Raw genomic sequence first — 23,206 nt, 5'->3', positions numbered from 1 at the left:
TAGGATTACTTCTTCTGAATCCTACCCGCCTCAAGTGCGACGTAGTGATGGGACTAGGGATCCTACGCTCTATGTCGCCATCCTACGAGAAGCCAAGGGTTATCACACTGGGCAAAAACGACTTCGATTAACTAAGATATTGTAAAACTAGACAACTGTTAGATGTACTGTTTAATTGTTCTTAGAGAGTCTAGGTTTCTGTGAGCGAAATCATATTCTAGTTGTTTAAATTTAGGTTGGAGGTAGGATGTCGGAGGAAAAATAGCCCAGTGTGATAACTTACCAGAGGCCTTACAATTAGGTCATTATCAACATAAATCCCATATTGTTCTTATATTATCATATTTTGAATTTTCATCTTCATATTTCTTTCATAATTTATTTTAACTGATAATAATATTAATAATATTCGTGTACATGTTATTTTAATATTTTCATAAGTATTTTCATCTTTATATTACCGTGGTTATAATAATGATCTCGTTATTTTCACTAAATGTGACTAACCTAGTATTTGGTTAGAATTAAAATGTTATTTGTGTATATATTTTCTCCTTATTTTTATAATTATTACTTTATTCATTTGTGCCATCTTAAGAGGCCTATTATTATTTTTTTTTTTGCTACTTTATTTTCGTTATTCTCACTTCATTGATAAAACGGGATTTCTTAAACATCTAGTCAACGCTTCGATTTAGAAAAATATTAGAAATGTAATATTTACTTTCTTACGAACAAATAAATAAGTAAATAAATTGATAAATGTAAATAGAGAAAAAACAAACACGAAAATGTAGTCTTTCCTTATTGTTACGTTGATACGTATTTGTTTATATTTCCGTTTTCTTTTGTTATTCAGTTTGCACGAACCAATGACAACGAGCGTTTAATTTTAGCTAAATATAATTTCCTAGATAAATCATAACATAGCGAAAATCTACAATGAATAATCGCGTATAAACAAATTAAAGCCACTCACATTTTCTATTACAAGACGTTTTCTATAAGCTTCTTAAAGTCACCCATACGAGGTTCCCGTCTTTTATTGATACTATGCATGACGTTTTCTTTCACAAGACCTGTTATTTTTGTTTGCTTTATTTTCTTTATTATATATATAAGTTATTTTTATCATCCATCCTGAGACATTTTTTTTGTCTTTCGTTTTCTTTTAGATTTCAGATTGTTTGGTGCCCAAGGAACACTTCTTGTGGTTGAGTCCTTTGCAGTTTTGACAAACGTGGGAGGGGAGGGAGGGCGAAAAGGGAGGAGGAAGGAGGAAGGGAGGAGGGGAAGAAGGAATGAGGAGGGAGGGGAAGGAAGGGGAAGAAAGAGTGAGGAGGTGGGAAGTAAGGCGGGGAAGGGAGGAGGGAGGGGAGGAAGAAGGAGGAGAAACGAAGCAAAGGAGGAAAGGGAGAAGTAAAATAGAGGAGAGAGAAGGAGGAAGAAGAAGGGAGGAGGAGGACGGAGGAGGGAGGAGGAGGACGGAGGAGGGAGAAGGAGGAGGAGGACGGAGGAGGGAGAAGGAGAAGGAGGAAGAAGGAGGAAGGAGAAGGGAGGAATAGAGGAGAGAGGAGTAATGGGGAGGGGAGGAGGGAGAAGAGAAGAGGAAGGAGGCGAGGGAGAGGGGGCGGGAGAAATAGGAAAGAGGAGACGGGGGAAGTAGAGGAGAGGGGAAGAACAGAGGGAAGGGGAAGGAGAGAGGGAAGGAGGAAGGGAAAGGAGAGGGGGAGGAGGAGAGAAGGAAGGGAAGGAGGGCAATGGGAAGGAGAGAAGGAAGGAGGGGAAGGAGAGGGGATGAAGAGAGGGAAGGGGATGAAGAGAGGGAAGGGGAAGGAGAGAGGGAAGAAGAGAGGGAGAAGAAGGAGAGAGGAAGGGGAAGGGGAGAAGGAAGAGGGGGCAGGGGAAGGGCAAGGAAGGGAAAGAAGAATAAGAGTGAGAGTTGGAGTGAAGGAGGGAGTGAGGGAGGGAGTGATGGAGTGTTGGAATGGAATGGGCCACAACAACAACAAATGAACAAAAACAAAATCAAATCAACTGCTACAAAAACTTTTATTTGTTACATACAACTGCATCCTCCTCCTCCTCCTCCTGGCGACAAAGAGAGGCACTACTACAAAGGATTCTTATTACAAAGAGGAACAGATTTCGTGACAATGAGGAACTCTTCAACCACAAAGGGCGCCCCTCTCTCTCTCTTTTTACAAAGAGTGAGCGGTGATGCTCTTTGCAGATGTTGTTCTGGCTAATATAAGATGATGAGGGAGAGAGAGAAAGAGAGAGAGACAGGGAGAGATAAAGATTTAAACAGGAATGAGAGAGAAATAGAGGAGTACATAAGAACATAAGAATGAAGGAGACTGCAAGAGACCATAAAGCCTACACTAGGCAGCTCCGCATCCATCATCAACCTGTCATCCCCATCCATAAAGTTGTATAATCGTTTTTTAAAACAACTGATAGTTTCAGCGCTTACTACATGGTTACTAAGTTTATTCCATTCATCGACCACCCTATTAGTAAACCAATTCTTGCCTATTTCCTTCTTAAATCTAAATTTGTCCAGTTTATACCCATTACTGCGAGTCCTGCCCTGTTGTTTTACTATGATGACCTTGTTTGTATCACCCTTGTTATAACCTTTGATCCACTTGAACACTTCTATTAGATCACCCCGCACTCTGCGTCTTTCCAGAGAGTGTAAGTTAAGGTGCTTAAGCCTCTCTTCGTAAAGCAAATTTCTGAGTCCATGTATCATTTTGGTAATTCTTCTCTGTACTGATTCCAATGAATTTATGTCCATTCTGTAGGACGGAGACCAAAACTGTACCGCATAGTCAAGGATGGGTCTAACTATCGCTAAATAGAGTTTAATAATTACCTCTGCACTTCTATTCGTTACCGTCCTAGCAATGAAACCTAATGCTCTGTTAGCTTTATTTCTGGCGCTGATGCACTGCTTCCTGGTTTTAAGTTCCGGACTCACCAGAACTCCCAAGTCTCTCTCGCACTCAGATTTGTCTAAAAACGTGTTATCTAAGATGTACCTATTTTCGGGGTTGTGTAGCCCTACGTTTAACACGCTACACTTAAGAGATATTGAAGTTCATTTGCCATTTCACCGACCATGTTAACAATTTATTAAGATCATCCTGCAGAATCTCTGCGTCGTCTCCTGACCTAATTAGGCGTCCCATTTTAGTGTCGTCCGCAAACTTACTAGCATCACTATTTATCCCATCGTCTAAGTCGTTTATGTACATAATGAACAACAAGGGACTCAAAACCGAGCCCTGGGGGACCCCGCTAGTAACATTGCCCCACCTAGATTTTATTCCATTTATGGTGACCCGCTGTTTTCTGTTACTAATCCAAGCTCTAATCCATTCTAACACTTTTCCTCCTATGCCATGGGCTTTGATTTTATTTAGTAGTCTCTAGTGTGGCACCTTGTCGAACGCTTTGCTAAAGTCAAGGTAAATAACATCGTAATTTCCATTGTTATCTGACGCCTTATATACTTTAGTGTAAAAGGATAGAAGATTAGTCACACATGACTTACCCTTGGGGAAACCATGCTGTGAATCACGAATTAAATTCTGTCCTTCGATGTGTTCTCCGAGTCTATTTACTATTATTGATTCAAGCATTTTTCCTATAACCGATGTCAAACTGATTGGCCTGTAGTTGCATATAGACGATCTATCTCCCTTCTTAAAAACAGTAAAAACGTTTGCCTGCCTCCAAGCAGTTGGCACAAAACCAGTGACTACCGATTTATTGAATATTTCAGTTAACTGGTCGCAGATTTCAAATTTACAATCCCTAAGCATTCTTGGAAAAAAAAATCGTCTGGACCCGGAGATATTGTAGCTTTAAGTCTTTCAATCTGCCTGAAAAAGAGAAAGAGAGAATAGGAGAGGGAGGGAGGTGAGAGAAAGCAAGGGAGAGGGAGGGAGGGAGGGAGGGAGGGAGGGAGAGAGGGAGGTAAGAGAAAGCAAGGGAGAGAGATAAAAGAGAGAAATGAGAGGAGACGATAGAGAGTCCAAACAAGAGAAAAAAAAAGAAAGCGAAAAAGAGGTCATTCAAAGCTTCACAGACTTTCCTCTCTCCAGTTGTCATTACTCCGCTGAAGAGGATCCTTTAGCCGGAGTTCGACGAGAACGCTAGCATAGTCAACATTTCCTTCTTCTTCCCTACAACGAGATGCAGAGCTGGGCGCGTTCCTCGGTGCCTTCCGCTTTAGTTTGGCCGCCGTTTGCGCTCCCAGACTATTAAAGTTTAAGAGACAGGTTCAGACCGGCAGACCAAATACTATTAGAAATTATAAAAAAAAAAGCAGACCACATACTATACCGGCACCTATATTGCTTTAATAGTTTGGGAGCGCTAACCACGGCCAAACTAAAGCGGAACGCACCTAGGAACGCACAGAGGAATGCGCCCAGCTCTGACAAGATGTTCAACATCCCCCGACCCCCCTAAAAAATAATTATATATATATATATATATATATATGTATATATTATGTGTGTGTGTGTGTGTGTGTATTTACCTAGTTGTATTTTACGGGAAGGGGAGCTATGCTCGTGGGGTCCCGTCTTCATATCTCATTTTATCTAAACTATTTTTAGATTCATGTATTGTTTTTGCACACACCACTTTCTCATCTAACTTGTTCCAACTGTCTATTACTCTGTGAGGAAAGCTGTTCTTTTTCAAATCTCTTCTATAGTTGTCTTTTTTTATTTTCTTTCCGTGTCCTCTTGTATTTCTGTCATCCCATTTTATCAGATTTTCTCTATCAGTAATTTCCATGCCTTTCATGATTCTGTAAATAGCTATCAAATCTCCTCTCTCTCTTCTTTGCTCTAGTGTCTGTAGTTCAAGTTTTTCTAGTCTCTCTTCATATGATAGTTTTGAGAGTGTTGGTGCCAGTTTTGTAATTGCTCTTTGTATTCTTTCAAGTTTTTTTATACATTTTTTTGTACTTGGTGACCATATCGTTGCTGCATATTCCAATCTTGGTCTTATCAGGGTGATTAGGATTTTCTTCACCATTTCTTCATCCAGGTATGTAAATGCAACTTTGATTGTTCTTATTAAATTATAAGTTTCTCCAAAAATCTTATTTATATGTTTCTCAGGTGACATATTATTCATAACAATGACTCCCAGGTCCTTCTCATTTTCTACTTTTTTTATTCCTTCTTCTCCCAAATTATATGATCCTGTTATTCTGTTTTTGCTTTTTCCAAATTCCATTATACTACACTTTTTTGTATTGAACACCATCTCCCACTTCCTACTCCATTCCTGTACTTTATATAGATCTCTCTGTAGTGATTCACAATCTTTTTCTGTTTTCACTCTTTTTAGTAGTTTTGCATCATCTGCAAAGAAGCTCATATAGCTTTCAATTCCTTCATCCATATCATTAATATATATAGCAAACATTATTGGGGCCAGTACTGTTCCCTGTGGAACACCGCTTATTACTTTATCCCATTTTGAGTGCTGGTCTCTTATCACTACTCTCATTTTTCTTTCTTGCAAAAAGTCTTCCATCCAATTTAGTAGTTTTCCCTGTATTCCTCCTTCAGTTTCTAATTTTTTAAGCAACTTCTTATGTGGTACTTTGTCAAACGCTTTCTTTAGGTCTAGAAATGCACAGTCCGCCCATCCATCTCTTTCTTGTATTATATCTATTAGTCTTGAATAGAAACATATTAAATTGGTGATGCATGATCGTCCTTGTCTGAATCCAAATTGCCTTGGATTTAACACTTTGTTTTTTTCTAAATATTTTACCCATCTACTTTTGATAATTCTTTCACAAATTTTTGCTATTGTACTTGTTAGAGAGACTGGTCTATAGTTTGTAGGTTCTTCTTTATTTCCTCCTTTATATATAGGTACTATTTTTGCTTTTTTCCAATCTTCTGGAACTTTTCCTTCTTTCAAGGAACTGTTTAGTATGCTATGTATTTTGTCTGCCAGTTCATTCCTGCACTCTTTCAGAATCCAGTTTGCTATATCATCTGGTCCATGCGATTTTCTGACATCAAGATTACTCAAGTGTGTCAATATTTCATTCTTTGTTACTTCTATTTCTTCCATAGGGGGGACTTTCTCTTTCCATTCAATCTCTTCAGGTTGTATGTTCTCCCTTGTAAACACTGATTTAAAATGTTTGTTAATAATTTCTGCCATTTCCATTTCCTCAGTGTATTCAACTCCCCCTTGTCTTAATTTCTCCAAGTCTTGTTTGTTTTTCAGTTTATTGTTTACAAATCTGTAGAATAGTTTTGGTTGATCTTTACACTTTTCTATGACATCTTTTTCATATTTTCTCTTTTCCTCTCTGCACGTTTGTACATATTCATTTCTATAACCGGTATATATTTTCCATTTTTCAGGTCTTCTGTCTTTTTTCCATCTGGTCCAGGCTTTGTCTCTTTTGTCTTTTAACTCCCTACAACTTTTGTTGTACCAGCATTTTACATATTCTTTTTTTTTGTTTTTGTCTTGGGACATACTTTTCCACTCCTTTTTTGTAAATTTTTGTCAAAATATTCCATTTCTCTTCCACTGTTGTTTCTTCTTTGTATATTTCTTCCCAGTTTTCTTGTTGAAAGAATTCTCTTATTTTATCAAAGTTTGTTTTTTCATACATCATTCTTCCTTTTCTATACTACTCATTTCTTTTCATATATTTTTCTTCATTAAGTTCCAGTTCAATCAATATGTGGTCACTTTTACTTATTGGTGTTTTATATTCAATCTTGTCCACTATTCTAGGTTCAGATGTAATTATTAAGTCTAGTCTCGATGGCTCTTCTTCATTTCTATACCTAGTGTTCTCCTGTATCCATTGTGTCATTGTATGGTCAGTAACCATCTCAAGTAGAGCGTTTCCCCATGAGCCGTCTCCACCCTTTACTGTCATCTCTTCCCAGCAGATTTCTTTGCAATTATAGTCGCCCATCATAACTATTCTTCCTCCATCTTCCATTATCTTATTTAATGTTATCTTTGTGTCCTCTAACATACTTTTATGTTCACTCTCTTCCCACGAGGCTGTTTTCGGAGGCACATAATTTATCACAAACTTTCTGCTCTTCTTATCTCTGTCTTCCACTTCGATCATAATCATCTCTACTGTATTCTTTCCATATATGACACCCCTCACGTTTATATCCTTCTTAGTCAGGAACATAACTCCACCCCCTTGCTTTTTCTCTCTGTTTTTAATCCAATAATTATATGCATTATGTCCTACACTGTTGGGTGGTAGTGGGCCTTTTAATTTTGTTTCTACAATTCCCATTATGTCCAGTTCTTTTTCTTTCAAATAATCATTCAGCTCATTCAATCCTGTTATTAATCCATCTATATTTGTGTAAGACACTCTTAGTTTTCTGTCACTTCCATTGTGTTCTCTGTTTCCCTTTTGTTTTTCTCTTGTATGTCGAACTGCCTTAGTTTCATATTCACTACTCTCCAATAGAATATCTCTTTCTCTGACTCCGTTCTGCTCTCGTTTTTTTCTTAGCTTCAAGTCTTTTCTGCTTTTCTTCCTCTCTTTCCTCTTTATTCATTTCCCTTTTTATCCATACCTTTTTATATTGTTCACTTGTTGCTAGTTTCCCTGTTTTGGATAAGATATTCTCTGCCGTCGTTTGTGACCTGAATTTAATCTTAATTGGTCTGGTCTTATCTGTACTATACTTTCCGAGCCTGAATTTTTCCTCAATTTCTTTCATAATTTCTGGTTCATCTTCCTGAACTAATTTTAGTAAACTACTTACTTTTTCATTTTCCTCATTGGTTCTTGAGGTTCTATCTGGGTTATGTTTCTCTTCCATTCCTAATATAATTATACATTTCTTTTTATCAGCTAAGTCTCTTACTATATTCTCCTTCTGTCTCATCACTTTAATAACTGAGTCTTCAGTTTGTTCTCTCATTTGCTGTTTAATTATGTCAGTAAATGCAACTTTACTGTTTTCTTGAATTGCCTTCCATCCCTGTTTTCTTTATTATTCATCTTTAACTCTTCATTCTCCCTTTTTACTTCTTTTAACTGTCTTTTTAGGTCTTCTATTTCTTTGGTTAAGTTTTTGTTCGCCTTCTCTAGTTCTTCCAATTTTTCAACCCTCTGTACAATGTTGTTAACATGACCGAACCTACGCTCCAAGTCCTCGATCATCTTATCGACCTTCTCTTCTAGTCTTGTCAGTCGGGGGGAGGGGGGTTTGTGTCCCCCCACCCTCTTTAAATCCCTGGAAAATGTTCTCATCACTTTCTACTGTATTGCTCTTATCTATACTTCTAATCTTTACATTTTTATTAGACATTTCATCGTCACTCAGCTGGTCGGGGGGCCGTTTGTTTACCTTTCGCCTGTCTGCCTGGGCCAAGTCTTCTCCTTCCTCATTTCCTTCCATTTCCCCCAGCAATCCCTCCCCTTCTCCTCTTTCCCTACTTTCCCACTACCCCACGAGCAATTTCCCCCCACCCTGCAAATACAATAGGCACTTCTCTTTGCTTTGGGATCCACGAAACTTCAATTTTCTTCAGAACGTCGTCTATGCCGTCCGTTCGTTAAAGTGTGTGTGTGTGTGTGTTTCTCAAGTTCAGTATGTGGTCAGGACTCGAACCACTGGTGCAATGCATGGTTCACACCATAGCCCACTGTGTGTGTGTGTGTGTGTGTGTGTATTTACCTAGTTGTATTTTACGGGAAGGGGAGCTATGCTCGTGGGATCCCGTCTTCATATCTCATTTTATCTAAACTATTTTCAAATTCATGTATTGTTTTTGCACACACCACTTTCTCATCTAACTTGTTCCAACTGTTTATTACTCTGTGAGGAAAGCTGTTCTTTTTCAAGTCTCTTCTATAGCTGTCTTTTTTTATTTTCTTTCCGTGTCCTCTTGTATTTCTGTCATCCCATTTTATCAGATTCTCTCTATCAGTAATTTCTATGCCTTTCATGATTCTGTACATAGCTATCAAATCTCCTCTCTCTCTTCTTTGCTCTAGTGTCTGCAGTTCAAGTATTTCTAGTCTCTCTTCATATGATAGTTTTGAGAGTGTTGGTGCCAGTTTTGTAATTGCTCTTTGTATTCTTTCAAGTTTTTTTATACATTTTTTTGTACTTGGTGACCATATCGTTGCTGCATATTCCAATCTTGGTCTTATCAGGTGTGTGTGTGTGTGTATTCTATTTCACTTGGTCTTTGGATCACGTGTTGGACTCGTGATCGACAGCTATTTCCCTCCTGGAAGAGAGCTCAGAGCTCGTAGATCCGATCTATGGGTAATGCTATGACCTTGCACACACACACACACCCCCAACTCCCCGCCCACGAGAGTTGGAGTAACACCCCTCAGCGCTGCGATACTGATATTATTTCAGCCCCGGGCGAGAGTCGAACCCGGACCTCCGTAGTGGCAGGCCAGAGTTCTAACCACAGCGCCATGAGAGGTGTGTGTGTGTGTGTGTGTGTGTGTGTGTGTGTGTGTGTGTGTGTGTGTGTGTGTGTATTTACCTAGTTGTATTTTACGGGAAGGGGAGCTATGCTCGTGGTGTCCCGTCTTCATATCTCATTTTATCTAAACTATTTTTAAATTCATGTATTGTTTTTGCACACACCACTTTCTCATCTAACTTGTTCCAACGTGTGTGTGTGTGTGTGTTTCTCAAGATCAGTACGTGGTCAGGACTCGAACCTACACTAGTGCAATGCACGGTTCACACCATAGCCCACTGTGTATTCACTTGGTCTTTTGGATCACGTGTTGGACTCGTGATCGACAGCTATTTCCCTCCTGGAAGAGAGCTCAGAGCTCGTAGGTCCGATCTATGGGTAATGCTATGACCTTGCACACACACACACACCCAACTCCCCGCCCACGAGAGTCAGAGTAACGACCCGAAGCGCAGCGGTACCGAAATAATTTCGGCCCTGGGCAGGATTCGAACCAAGAACTGCGGGCCACTATGGTGGCAGTTCAGCGCTCTACCAACTACGCCACCGAGTGTGTGTGTGTGTGTGTGTGTGCACGTGTTTACCTAATTACAGTATACAGACGGCAACCCCACTGCCACACAGAAGACACACAGCACTTCATGATTCCACACTGTATGCCCCACACTAACAACCGCTAGACAACAACAACACTACTTCCCTGAGTGCCCAGATTTACCATAATTATGCTAAATTTAGCATATTTTCCCATAAAATAATACTATATTAAGAACAAGATAAACCAATTAAATGTACTAATAAAAACAATTTTTTTTTTTTGCAATATAGGATAATTTTAGCCACTGTCTACCATATCCCCACTCGAGAAATCTGGTCACCTTGGTCATGTGGCCGTCGGCGGTTACCTAGGGGCCAGGGGTAGGGGTATCTGGTGCACCACTCACTCACTCACCCTCTGTTTGTTTTGGTCGACATAACGAAGGCCAAAGTAGTCCGTCTCCACCAGGTTCAGCTTTCCGCACACCAGTTCTTTCAGGTAACGTCCTTTGTGGTAACTCTGTATGGTTAGAGAGAGTGGAGGTTATTATTAGTTTAGATTATGTTTAAGAGAAGGTTACATAACTTTACGAATGGGGTTATAGACACGGAAGTACCTTGTATAGGCCTTATGGTCACTTGCAGACTCTTTCATTCTTATGTTATGTTAGGTCAGGTTAGGTTAGGTTAGGTTGAATTAGGTTAAGTTAGATTATATTAGGCTTTGAGATGTTAGGCTAGGTTAGGTTCGGTCAGATTGGGTCAGGGTGAGTTAGGTTAGTTTAGGAAACTTTAGGCTAGGTCAGGTTATGCTAGGTTAGGTTAGGTTAGGTCAGGTTAGGTTGGGTGAGGTCAGGTTGAGTTAGATCAGATTAGGTTGGGTGAGGTCAGGTTGGGTTAGATCAGATTAGGTTAAGCCATTAAACTCCGATGACAAGATGTCTTGTCATTTGGTCAAATAAAACAAAAAATCATAAAACACCAAAATGTTTGATCAAACACCAGAAAAATATGACGTCAATCCTCTCTTCGCTCGCAGCGAAGCGAGGACTGACGTCATATTTTTCTGGTGTTTGATCAAACATTTTGGTGTTTTATGATTTTTTGTTTTATTTGACCAAATGACAAGACATCTTGTCATCGGAGTTTAATGGGTTAAACCAGAATAGATTGGACATTTAGGGTCAAGTCAGTTTGTCCACAAAGATAGACATGCTGGTTATTCCCACCAAAAATAACCAAAATAATAAGCCTCCCATTCCAAGTAGCACTTTTTCCTGGCAGATCCCATAAAAAAACATGTAAACAAATATCATCACTGATAAAAAATATAGTACATATCTATAAATCACAACTAGTACCAGTTAGAGATGAAAAAATTGGAAATGGGGGAGTCTACATATTTTAACTGCTAATTGCAGTCCTCTTCAGTAGTACATAGTAGGAGGTACTGTCTTTAAATATCACACACTTACAAAGAGCGAAGCCGGGGGGGGGGGGTCTATGTTCCTTCCCCCGTTCCTCATTTTGTAAGTGTGCTATTTAAAGTTACCCTCCTCTTACTCCATACTACTGAAAAGGACTGCAGTTAGCAGCTGAAATATATAGACTCCCCATTTCCAATTTATCTTATGCTTAACTTCCTTTCTCTTTACTTTGTACTTCTCATACGATTCCCTCGTCCTAATTTGTAGCCAATCTATGAATGCCTGCTTCTTCTCTTTTACACCCTTCTTTGCTTCCTCATCCCACCACTCACTACCCTTCCTTCTATTTCCTCCCACCCTCCTTGTTCCACACGCCATCTTTGCACACCTTATGACTCCCTCCTTGAACCATCACCATTCCTCCTCCACTCCTAGTTCTACTCTATCCTTTACTCTCTCCCACTCTTCTCTCAACTTCTTCTTATACTCATTCTCCTTTTTTCCTCATTAAGCAGTTCACTCTAAGTACCTCCCTACCTTCTGCCCTTTTCCTCTTTCTCCACCTATTCTCCACTCTCAATTTACCTTCCACCAGGAAATGATCTGATATTCCCCCACTCTCTCCCCTTAGAACATGTACATCCTTAACTCTTCCTACCATACTCCTGGTCACCACTATATAGTCCATTAACGCTCTATCTGCCACCCTTCCATCCACCACCCTCTCCCATGTGTACTTATGCTTGACTTTCTTCTTAAACACTGTATTTGCTATCAACTCTCTTTCAAGACACATCTCCACCATCAATTGTCCACTACAATTTTTACCGGGAACTCCATAATTCCCAATCACTCCGTCAATTGGTTTATTTCCTACCCTAGCATTTAGGTCTCCCAATACAACTACATTGACATTTCTTCCTAATCCCTCTATGCACTCATTTATATCTACCCAAAAAGCCTGCCTTTCCTCTACGCTCTTTTCACTACCAGGCCCATATGCACTTACAAAAACTCACACCTCCTTTCCCAGCTTCACCTTCATCCACATCAACCTTGATGACACCTCCTTCTACTCCACTACCCGCTTACATATCTCTTCACTTACTAGTATAGCCACCCCTTCTCTACCTCGTCCCCTCTTCACTCCTGAGTACCTCCCAGCTACACTCCTGAACTCACAGTTGCCCTTTCCTTTCATTTTAGTTTCACTCAAAGCCAGTACATCCTTCTTCTCACAAACATACTGCATATCTCTTCCCTTTTACTCTCATCTGTACCACATCCACGCACATTAAAAGACCCAAACCTTAGGGTACTGGTTGGAAAGCTCCCAGACCCTCTTATGCCTTTACTTTCTTTTTTAGGAATATCCCCTTTTGGGGCTACAGGTAGTAGAACTCCTAATCCCATCCCCCATCCCTTTTTTGTCGCCTTTTACGACTCAAGTGGAAATACTTGGTGGCAGTATTCTTTTGCCCCCACCACAGGGTAGGTAGGCAAAAAAAGAAATGAATATTCAGAGAAATGGTACAGAACAGTAACAAGGGATTGGGGGACAGCATAATGGAGGGACAGTCGTAGTATAAAAGTGTCATAATTTCTTTATGTACAGAGTTTTCCTCTATCACAGACAAAATGATGTGTGGCTCTGGTCCGTAGGGGCACCTCATATAGACCCTAAAGTATCAACTGCATGCTACTCTGCCACAATAACATGCAGCCAATACCCCAGACGGGGAAAAATATTGATAATAATAATAAATATATAAATAAATAAAATGAAATAATAATAATTTTTACCATCTATACCTCTATTCCACATAGTAATAATAATAATAATGATAATAAAAAATAATAATTTTACCATCTATACCTCTATTTTTTCACATAATAATAATAATAATAAAATTTTTACCATCTATCCTTTTATTCTTCCACATTTTTTATACCTTTCTTTTACCACCTCAACGACTCCACATCTTTTGTGCAATATTCTCCACAAGGAAAGAAGCACTCATTATTTCTCATGAAATACTAACTCCCCACCAAGAGTCCAACACTAATACAACACAGACAACAGTCCAAGGTTTTTTTAACAGAGAAATCTGTGGGAAAATCTGAGGACTGATGCCAGCCAGTAGGAATACAGGTTTACAGTCAAGATAACACTTATCAGTCCCTATCCTTACACATCCTGTGATGTTGAATATCTTATCACAGAAACTATTCAAATAGTTAAAAGGGTATGTGCATAGTAGATTAACATGAAGACAGCTTTTACACACTTGGAAGAAGATATAACAAAATAAGGCATAACCTTATAATTCAGACCAAGTTACCCATGTAAGGAAAAGGACACAAGCTGGAAACATCCAAATTACAAGTTCCCAGAACCGAATAGCTCATCCTTAGAAGAGAAGCTAGTGACTCAATCATTACCCAGAATGCAGTTGAGTAGAGTAAGCATGGACTATCAAGGGACCATCAACAAAATTGAGAGAATACAAGGTGCAGTCACCAATTTGGTTCCTAACCTTGCAGGTAATGCATTAAAAGAGAAATTAATAGATTTAATTTGGAAGTGGATAGAAACAACTTGGCCAACCATGTGGTTAATGAATGGAATAAACTTCCTGCAGAGGTAGTGCAATGTAGTTCAGTTAAGAGCTTTAAGATTTGTTTAGATAAACACCTAAGCAAGATGCTGTAATGACTGCCATTTATTTTATATTATTTATTGTTTGTCATTATTTCTGTTCATTATTGTTTGATTTTCATTTATTATTAGTTGTCAATTTATTATTTACTATTTACCTGTTTATTATTTAACTATAATTATACATTTACTTATTTTATTTATTATTATTTACATTGTTATAATCTTATTTATTTTTTTATCATTATTATAATTTTTTCTGCAGCTGACCTAGTTATGGACCAAAAGGTCTCCTGTTGGCATGCTCCGCCTCTGTAAACCTTTGTGATAAAAAACAATGTCCCTACCAGAGCCCTTATATGCCTAAGTGCCACCCCGGGGCAAAGTTCTTAGTGACACCCCCATCCTCCTCCGCCATTACCACTTTCCATCCCCACCATCCCGTACAGCCTGTTTTAGCTTTTGGCTTGCGAAATAATTAAACAGATTTTAAAAATGTTATTTAACGTCCCTATTGCAGAGAGGATAAGGGAAAAATATTTCATATTCTGTCGATTCTATCTCAAAATTTGTATATTATGGTAAAATATTCATGGCTCCTTTGACCTTTTTTTTTATTATAACTATTTTATCAGCATGTGCCCCCCCCCCACCAATGTGAGGGCCCTGGTCCCAACCATCATTGTAAGAGAGGAATGTTAGTACAGTTCAGGACATTAAAGGGAATAGATAAAACTGACAGAGAAGAGCTCATGGTTTGGGTCAAGAGAGTTGTGAGGTCATAGGAACAAGTCAAAGAAAAAACAAAGTCTAAAGGATATCAACAAATACAGCTGTCCATACATACACATTAACTCCTGGAATCGCTGATATAGCCCAAGCTATATTCATGATTTTAAAATCAGGTACAATAGTCTGAGAAGAGATGGGGCCTCACACTTATAACTCCTTTCTATTACAGTTAATATTAATATTGCTATTAATATATATCATCAATATTCAATATATTATCACTATCATTAATAATTGATTATCAATGTATTACTAATACATACACCAATGGCTATTTCCCCCTTACAAGGGAGGTAGCCAAAAAAATAAAATCCACTCCCATCCATTCCATCCCCACATGATCCACTCGCATTCACCCTCCTCCCTCCCCTTCATCTTGATCTTGGCTCCTCCTGAATGATGGATCATCCTTGCATCTCACAGTTAAGTAATTAGGTAAATAGTCATTCAAAACTCCTGTCGCTGGTCCTGACCTCAATAATACTAATGCAACCTACAAAGTTATCTGTAATCATATTAAAAGAATCACATTTATGAAAATCAATATAAGAGATTCAGTCTACATATGGTACATGTTAACCCTACTCATAAAATATACTTCTGGTTACTGCCAGCCAATCTTGTTCAACTAATGGAAAACACTTGCATAACAAAAAGATTACACCTATATCTAACCTGTTCACTGTTATTTATTATGTGCAAATTTATTCTGTCTGCTACTAAGGAGATTCTCCTGCACACTGATAGGGTAATGTACAGGAAGTTTTGTTTGCAGTATTGAATTCTGGTATGTTATACCAGTTCTTACAAATATCAAAAAGCCTAGTTACTGCTTTACAAAATGGGATTTCATTACTATGAGAAGACCCTCAAGGTAAATCCACAGCTGGAGCCAAAAACCCTAAAATACCTGTGGGTGGGCCCTATTCCCTAAACAGGAACGGGAGACGAGAGTGGATGAGTCATGAGATGGACACTAATAGAAATGTAACAACTCATATCACTTTTTTCATAAAAAACAATCCTTTTGCTACTAAGGAAGATCCACAGAGATGAATAGAAAGTGTTGACCAAAATTATTTAGTTTAATATCACAAACTCGCCCCCTATTGGAATGCTAAGATGGTGCCCCTTACAGTGGACTTTGTAGCATGGAATTTAATCAACCATGTCCTTAGTTCAACTCGCCCTGAGCAGGGTTCGAATCGTCATCATCTTGACCTTCACTGCAAGTAACGACGCCCTAACCCACTTGTCCAGCGAACATCCAGCAAGTTAACCAAAATAAAAGGAGCAATGGCATCTGGTATGGATATGATAAAGCATCCAGCACACTCCTTTCCTGCAATACCTCAACTAATTTCCTTGAGTAATAGTTCTCAACTCTAATTCTTTCAATGTTCTCGAGAACTACTGGCTACTTTAGAACATGTACAGCTATTTTCATCCCTACATTTACTGCCACTTGCATTTTTTCCAGAAATCAAGCCATGCAGGATATAAATAAAATGGCGAGCTTCTTTGTTATATCTTAGTTTTTCCGTGCGTGTCAATCAGTTTCATTGTATATGTCCTTAAATTAGTAAGGATAAACCAAACGCATGCTTGCTACAATACCATCTCTATTACACTTTGCTTACATCATGGCACTCAAAATGTGCAAAAACATCAACAAAATCAAAAGGACATTGTCATTAACCTAAACATTGTTTTTATCTGAATACATTACATTCTTGATATTTCAAGAAGCCTCTAGAGAGGATGGGTGAGTGGAGAGAGGGGACCTAGAGAGGAATGTGGTAATCTGGTCCAAGAAGTAAACCAATCATTACAGTTTCAATCCATATGCACTCTGAAGAAGTCCTGGTAAAGAATGTCAGTGAATTAAACTCCAACTGTTTTCTCTATTTACCTCACCAACCTGTCACTTGTATAAAATAAATGTAAAACTGGGAAGATAAACTTGCTAGCACTGGAACTCAAGAGGAGCAATCTTCATAGGATTGGCCCTAAACCATCAACTAAAAACCTGATCATAACAGATAGTCATGAGTATTCAAGACTTCAAGATAACATTGCATGAACTTGAATAAAAGTTAAGGGACAGGATACTGTGTAAATGAACTCCAACCACGTAAACATAAGAAATATAAGTGCTCGGGTGCATCTAATGACTATGAAACTTATGTATCAATACAGAGAGATTTAAAAAAGACAATAAGAAAAAGAAAACGACAATACGAAATGAACATCGCTGATAAATCCAAAGAGAATCCCAAAGAATTCTATAGTTACATTAGAGATAAAAAGGTTGTTAGGAATCACATTGGTCCACTATTATCTGCTGACGGTCAACTTGAATATTCAAATGAAGGAATGTGTAATATCTTAAACAATTATTTTAGCTCGGTATTCGTAAACGAAACACCTCAAAGTGAATCCCAAACTGAAACCTGTGAAAAGTCTGGGGTAAACTTACTCACTACGGTAAATATAACAAAAGAAAAAATTAAAAGGTGTATAGACAAACTCAAAGATAATAAAACACCAGGGCCTGATGGTTGGCATCCAAGAATCTTAAAGGAAATGAAAAATGAGATTGTTGTTCCATTAGAAATTATTTTCAAGAAATCCATCATATCCGGAGATGTCTCAAGAGAATGGAAGCTAGCTAACGTTACTCCCATATTCAAAAAAGGTGACAAAAAGAAACCAAATAACTATAGGCCTATAAGTTTGACTTCAGTCGTAGGAAAAATAATGGAAACTATTATCAGAGATGCTATCGAACATCATTTAGAAAGTAACCGTTTGATAAATGATAGCCAGCATGGTTTCAGACGGAAACGTTCTTGCGTGACTAACTTACTCGAATTCTACAACACAGTTATCTCGAATTATGACAAAAGAAACAATATAGATTTAATATACCTAGACTTTGCAAAAGCTTTTGATACCGTCCCACACGAAAGACTACTTACTAAACTAGCTTTGCATGGAATAAGTGGTAGCCTATTAGGTTGGACTAGTAATTGGTTGAATGGTCGAAAACAGAGAGTTGTTTTAAATGGAAAAACTTCTGGATGGAAAAGTGTTGCAAGTGGAGTTCCTCAGGGTTCCGTTCTTGGGCCACTTCTATTCATAGTATATATAAATGATATAGACCATGGACTAAAATCTACTGTTTCCAAATTTGCTGATGATACAAAACTGTGCGGAGTGGCAAATGATCACTCAAACCAATTAGATATTCAAGAAGATTTAGATAAATTACAGCAATGGTCTGAAAAGTGGCTAATGAAATTTAACACAAGTAAATGCAAGGTAATGCACATAGGTAAAAATAACAGTAAGTACGATTACAAGTTATTTGGAAATTCGTTAACAAAAGTGGATAGTGAAAAAGATCTCGGCGTAATTATCAGTAACGACCTCAAATCATCCAAGCAATGTATTTCAGCCTCTGAGAAAGCAAATAAGATTCTAGGACTGATTGCGCGATCTTTTGATTTCAAAAGTCCATCACTCATTAACAAGCTATATAAATCGTTAGTTCGTCCACATTTAGAATATGCTGTTTCCGTATGGTCACCGAATCTCATTAAAGATATTGACAGACTGGAAAAAGTACAACGGCGAGCCACAAAACTGATTCCAAATATCAAAAATAAATCATACGAAAATCGACTACACCACATGAATCTGTTTTCCCTAAAAAAGCGTAGACTCAGAGGTGACTTGATACAGGTCTTTAAGATTTTAAAGGGAATTGACAACATCAAAAGTGACCAAATTTTCACATTGAATGAGAATCAGACAAGAAACAATGGTCTCAAACTGTCCGGAAATAGATTCAATTTGGAAGTAGGTAGAAACAACTTTGCCAACCGTGTAGTTAATGAATGGAATAAACTTCCTGCACAGGTAGTGCAATGTAGTTCAGTTCGAAGCTTTAAGAATCATTTAGATAAATACCTAAGTAAGATGCTGTAATGATTATAATTTATGTTATATTATTTGTTTTTGTTTTGTTATCATTTGTCTGTCTGATTTTCATTTATCATTAGTTATATGTCAATTTATTATTTACTATTTACCTGTTTGTTTATTATTTTAACTATACCTATGCATTTATTTATGTATTTTATTTGTTATTTAAATTATTATAGTTTTTATTTATTATTTTATTATTAATATGATTTTTTTTTTTTTTTTGCATCCGACCTAGATATGGATCAAAAGGTCTCCTGTCGGCATGCTCCGCCTTTGTAATCCTTTGTACAAAGTTTGCATAACTGTAAGACCACAGCAATGTTTTAATCTAATTTACAATCTCATTTTTTTCTAATTGTTATCTAAATCAAGTCAACCTGAACTCTAAATAATCTTTCAAATGCTCTAAGTACTAGTTCTGAGAGGTCCATATTCGTGAGTGACATTAACAAGGGCAAAGGATTAGATTACAAAGGCAGGGCATGCCAACAGAAGACCTTTTCGTCCATAACTAGGTCAGATGTAAAAAAATTATGATAAATAAATAAATAAAAAATATAATAATATAAATAAAATAAATAAATGCATAGGTATAGTTAAATAATAAACAAACAGGTAAATAGTAAATAATAACACATTGACATATAAATTGAGTATATAATTGTATTCATCTAAGTATACCTAAATATAATGTACAGTAAAAAAAAAAGCTATGCTCATTGAGTCCCATCTCTTTACCTTGATCAAATTTAGCATTAAGTTCATTTCTGTTTTGTTTTTGTTTTTCATTATTTCCTCTTCTACGCTATTCTATAAGATCTTGCAGTAGTAGAGTTGTTTCAAAATATCCTTCTGGCACCTTTTTTTTAAAACCCTGTAACTATGTCAATCGCTAATCTCATTAATTCTACCAATTCCTTTCACTGATGGAAATGCTGCAATCACATCATCTCTCTCCTCTTTCTTCTAATGAACTTCAAAATTTTCTCATTTTTCCTAGTATGATCTGTCTATTAGGCTGGGATCATGCTAGTTATTGTTGCAATCATATATATACCGTATATAGCTGTGTTTGCGGTGTTTTCACTGTGTTTTTGGTGCTGTTGTTTAGTGCTGTGCAATCACTATGCCACCCAAAAACCACTCCAAATCTACAGATTAATCACATCAACGGACACCATTAACCCCCTTTTAGTCCGTTAATATGAGGTAGTACTATATATATATATATATATATATATTGTAAGGGGAGAAGCATTAACACCAGACTCAAAGTGGGAAGTTTAATGCCTGACGTTTCAGTCCTAGTCCTAGGACCGTCTTCAGGGGTGTGAAAATGTACAGTGTTCACATGAGCTACTAACTGTCCGTGGTTGGAATTGGGAGAGGTGTTCCGCACTCCCGAAGCTGTCCGGGTCACCCTCCTCTTCCAGTCACTCCGAGTACCGGACGACTGGACCACCTTACATATCTAATTTACAAAGAATAAGTGCAATATAATAAAATTAAATACAACAAAGTACAATACAATATAATAAAATGCAATGAAATAAATTGTAATAAAATAAAATAAAATAAAATAAACTGACACTTGTGCAACAATTGAAAAATGCACTACGCACTTGTATGCGGAGGAAATAAATATAAAATAAAATAATAAAATAACATGAAATACAACAAAGTGAAATAAAGTACAATAAAACAATGCAATAAAATGAAATGAAATAAAATAAAATGGCACTTATGTGACTTTTTTTTTTTACCACACTACTTACGCAAATCAGTTTCTCCGAATTTTTTCATTGTCTCTCCACTCATGTAGTAGCACACCACTTTTATGTTTGTCAACATATATGTATATATGCAGTAATGCAAATGTGCATGAGCATATTTCTTTTTAGTATGTTCCATACATGCTATTTGGTTTGCACAATTGTGTTGTTACCTAGATCTAATCTGTACAAAAACTTGTTTCTTGCTTTCCCAGACCACCCCAGTTTAAATGAAATAATGATTTCTACAAGCAATGCAAAGAAGGAAAAATAAATTAATAGGTACATAAATAAAGTTAGCAAATAAATTCTGTAAACCAAAAATATGTACAGTGCTACCTTCTGTTCTTTCAAGTAAAATTTTTACAATTGCACAGTGAACGAATAGACTGTGAGCCAAGAATAGATGCCATACTACATTCCATTCTTTCAATTTTAATTTTCACAGTTACAGATTAGGAGAGGAACAGAGGGAGTAATTGGTGAGGAACAGTGTGGATTTAGGACGGGTAGAGGTTGTGTAGATCAGATCTTTGTGGTAAGACAAATATGTGAGAAAGCTATAGGAAAGGGGAAGGATGTTTTTTGGGCTTTTATGGATCTGGAAAAGGCTTACGATAGGGTAGACAGAAAGGCACTGTGGGAGGTTATGCAGATACAGTAGAAGCCCGATTTAACGAACTAATTCAGCCAAGGTCCAGTCCACTAAATTGAATTTTCCGTTAAATTGAGTGAGTGAGCGTTGATGTAACAATGTTGCCAGAGCGGATGATAAAAATGATACGTACCTAAAAATTCCCTAGTGTACACACACACACACATACAGTATATATATCATTGTAAGTGAATTATAGGCAGCACAATCGTGAATTGCAAATGAACAGCAACGTGCAGTAATTTGTTGCAACATGTGTGTGTGTGTGTGTATTTACCTAGTTGTATTTTACGGGAAGGGGAGCTATGCTCGTGGTGTCCCGTCTTCATATCTCATTTTATCTAAACTATTTTTAAATTCATGTATTGTTTTTTGCACACACCACTTTCTCATCTAATTTGTTCCAACTGTCTATTACTCTGTGAGGAAAGCTGTTCTTTTTCAGATCTCTTCTGTAATGTGTGTGTGTGTGTGTGTTGTGTAACAATGATATGAGCTGTCTGTGAATTTCGCGGAATATTAGTCATAGCTTCGTGTTTGGTTCAATGTACATAATTCTAGCAATTAATAGGACTGGGCAGTTGGTTTTTGGATAGTGAGCATTATTGTTGTGCTGTTGCAGAAAACGTAGTTCGTTGTTATCGAAAAACACTTCTATAACAACGATGTTGTAATGCATGAGGTAGAATGGATGGGGGGATGGGGGGTGAGGTAGTATGTGTGAGCAAAATTTGACGAAGCCCGAAGGGATTTCTCCCCATCTTCTCCTTTTATGCATGGTAGGACGGAGAGGGGGGGGTTGCCGATTTAATGAAGCGGCCTTGCTGTGGATGTGCTGTGTTTTGTGACACTGATTCTGACCCAGGGCAGTGGACAAGGTGCAGGGATGACACGTCATCCAGGAGGTGCTAAGATAAGAGGGAAGGTGGAGGGGTGTGGAGTGTATTCAGGGATGGAATGGGTGGGAATGATTTTATGCCTTTTCCTTTTTGGCTACCTCCCTTGTAAGGAGGAAAAAGCCTTGGTATATGTATGTACAGTTACACATAAAAATGGTTTCCTGATTTTGTGCACAACATAACAAGCAAATATTACATTAGGAAAAAGAATACAATTTTCATATGGGTATAGCAATTAAAGCATGGATGTACTGTATACCATTCCATTAAGAAGGACTAAAAGAGAGCAGTCTTCATTTTAAGCAGATATATATATATATATATATATATATATATATATATATATATATATATATATATATATATATATATATATATATATATATATACACACATATAATATCAAAGTATATGAATGCTATACCAATTTTTTTTTACAACCATCAAACCCTTGAATAATTTTGAATTGTGAACTTAACATTTACTTATGTACAATCCAGTAGAGTCACCAAGTACACACACTGTGCATCGCTATTCATATGCAAATGAACCCTATTCACAACAAGGCAAACAAATCACAGACACACAATGGAGATATGGTAGCTAGTCCACAACAGCTGCACAACAATACCTACTATTGTTCAAGATTGTCAACTACAGGTTAACAAGATTGAGCACAGAATGATAATAATAGAAGGACTTCCGTGTATGAACTAGGGAGAGGATGAAATGGTACTCACGACTGCTGTGTGAAAACAAAAAAAAATTGACTGTTAATTAAAGAGAAAACATTTGAGTTTGTCATTTTTTTTTATCTTTTACATTATGTATTTTTGGGGTTTGCAAATAAACTTAGGACTTTATGTAATCTATCTAACCCAGTTGTGCATCTATCTATTCATAAAATGATGTCTGTAATACATCCTCGTTTTAGCTGTAAGATTACATAGAGGGGCCAACATCAGACACAACAA

The 23,206-nt window shown here is 37.4% G+C and overlaps 2 protein-coding genes across 5 annotated transcripts in view; one reads left to right on the top strand and one right to left on the bottom strand.

The window, feature by feature from the left end:
• Positions 1 to 23,206, top strand: part of LOC143031084 (uncharacterized) — a 434,563-nt gene that overhangs the window by 103,972 nt on the left and 307,385 nt on the right. The window lies entirely within an intron of this gene.
• Positions 1 to 23,206, bottom strand: part of Frmd5 (FERM domain containing) — a 133,497-nt gene that overhangs the window by 89,390 nt on the left and 20,901 nt on the right. For all 4 annotated transcript variants that reach the window (XM_076194493.1, XM_076194492.1, XM_076194494.1 and 1 more), the window contains exon 2: positions 10,451 to 10,555. In XM_076194493.1, the coding sequence (XP_076050608.1) occupies positions 10,451 to 10,555 (105 nt within the window). The remainder of the gene's footprint in view (positions 1 to 10,450; positions 10,556 to 23,206) is intronic.

The sequence above is a fragment of the Oratosquilla oratoria genome, chromosome 12 (assembly GCF_046742065.1).
Source record: "Oratosquilla oratoria isolate Oo_2021 chromosome 12, ASM4674206v1, whole genome shotgun sequence".
Taxonomy (NCBI): Eukaryota; Metazoa; Arthropoda; class Malacostraca; order Stomatopoda; family Squillidae; genus Oratosquilla; species Oratosquilla oratoria.
This window is presented reverse-complemented; position numbering and strand designations above follow the sequence as displayed.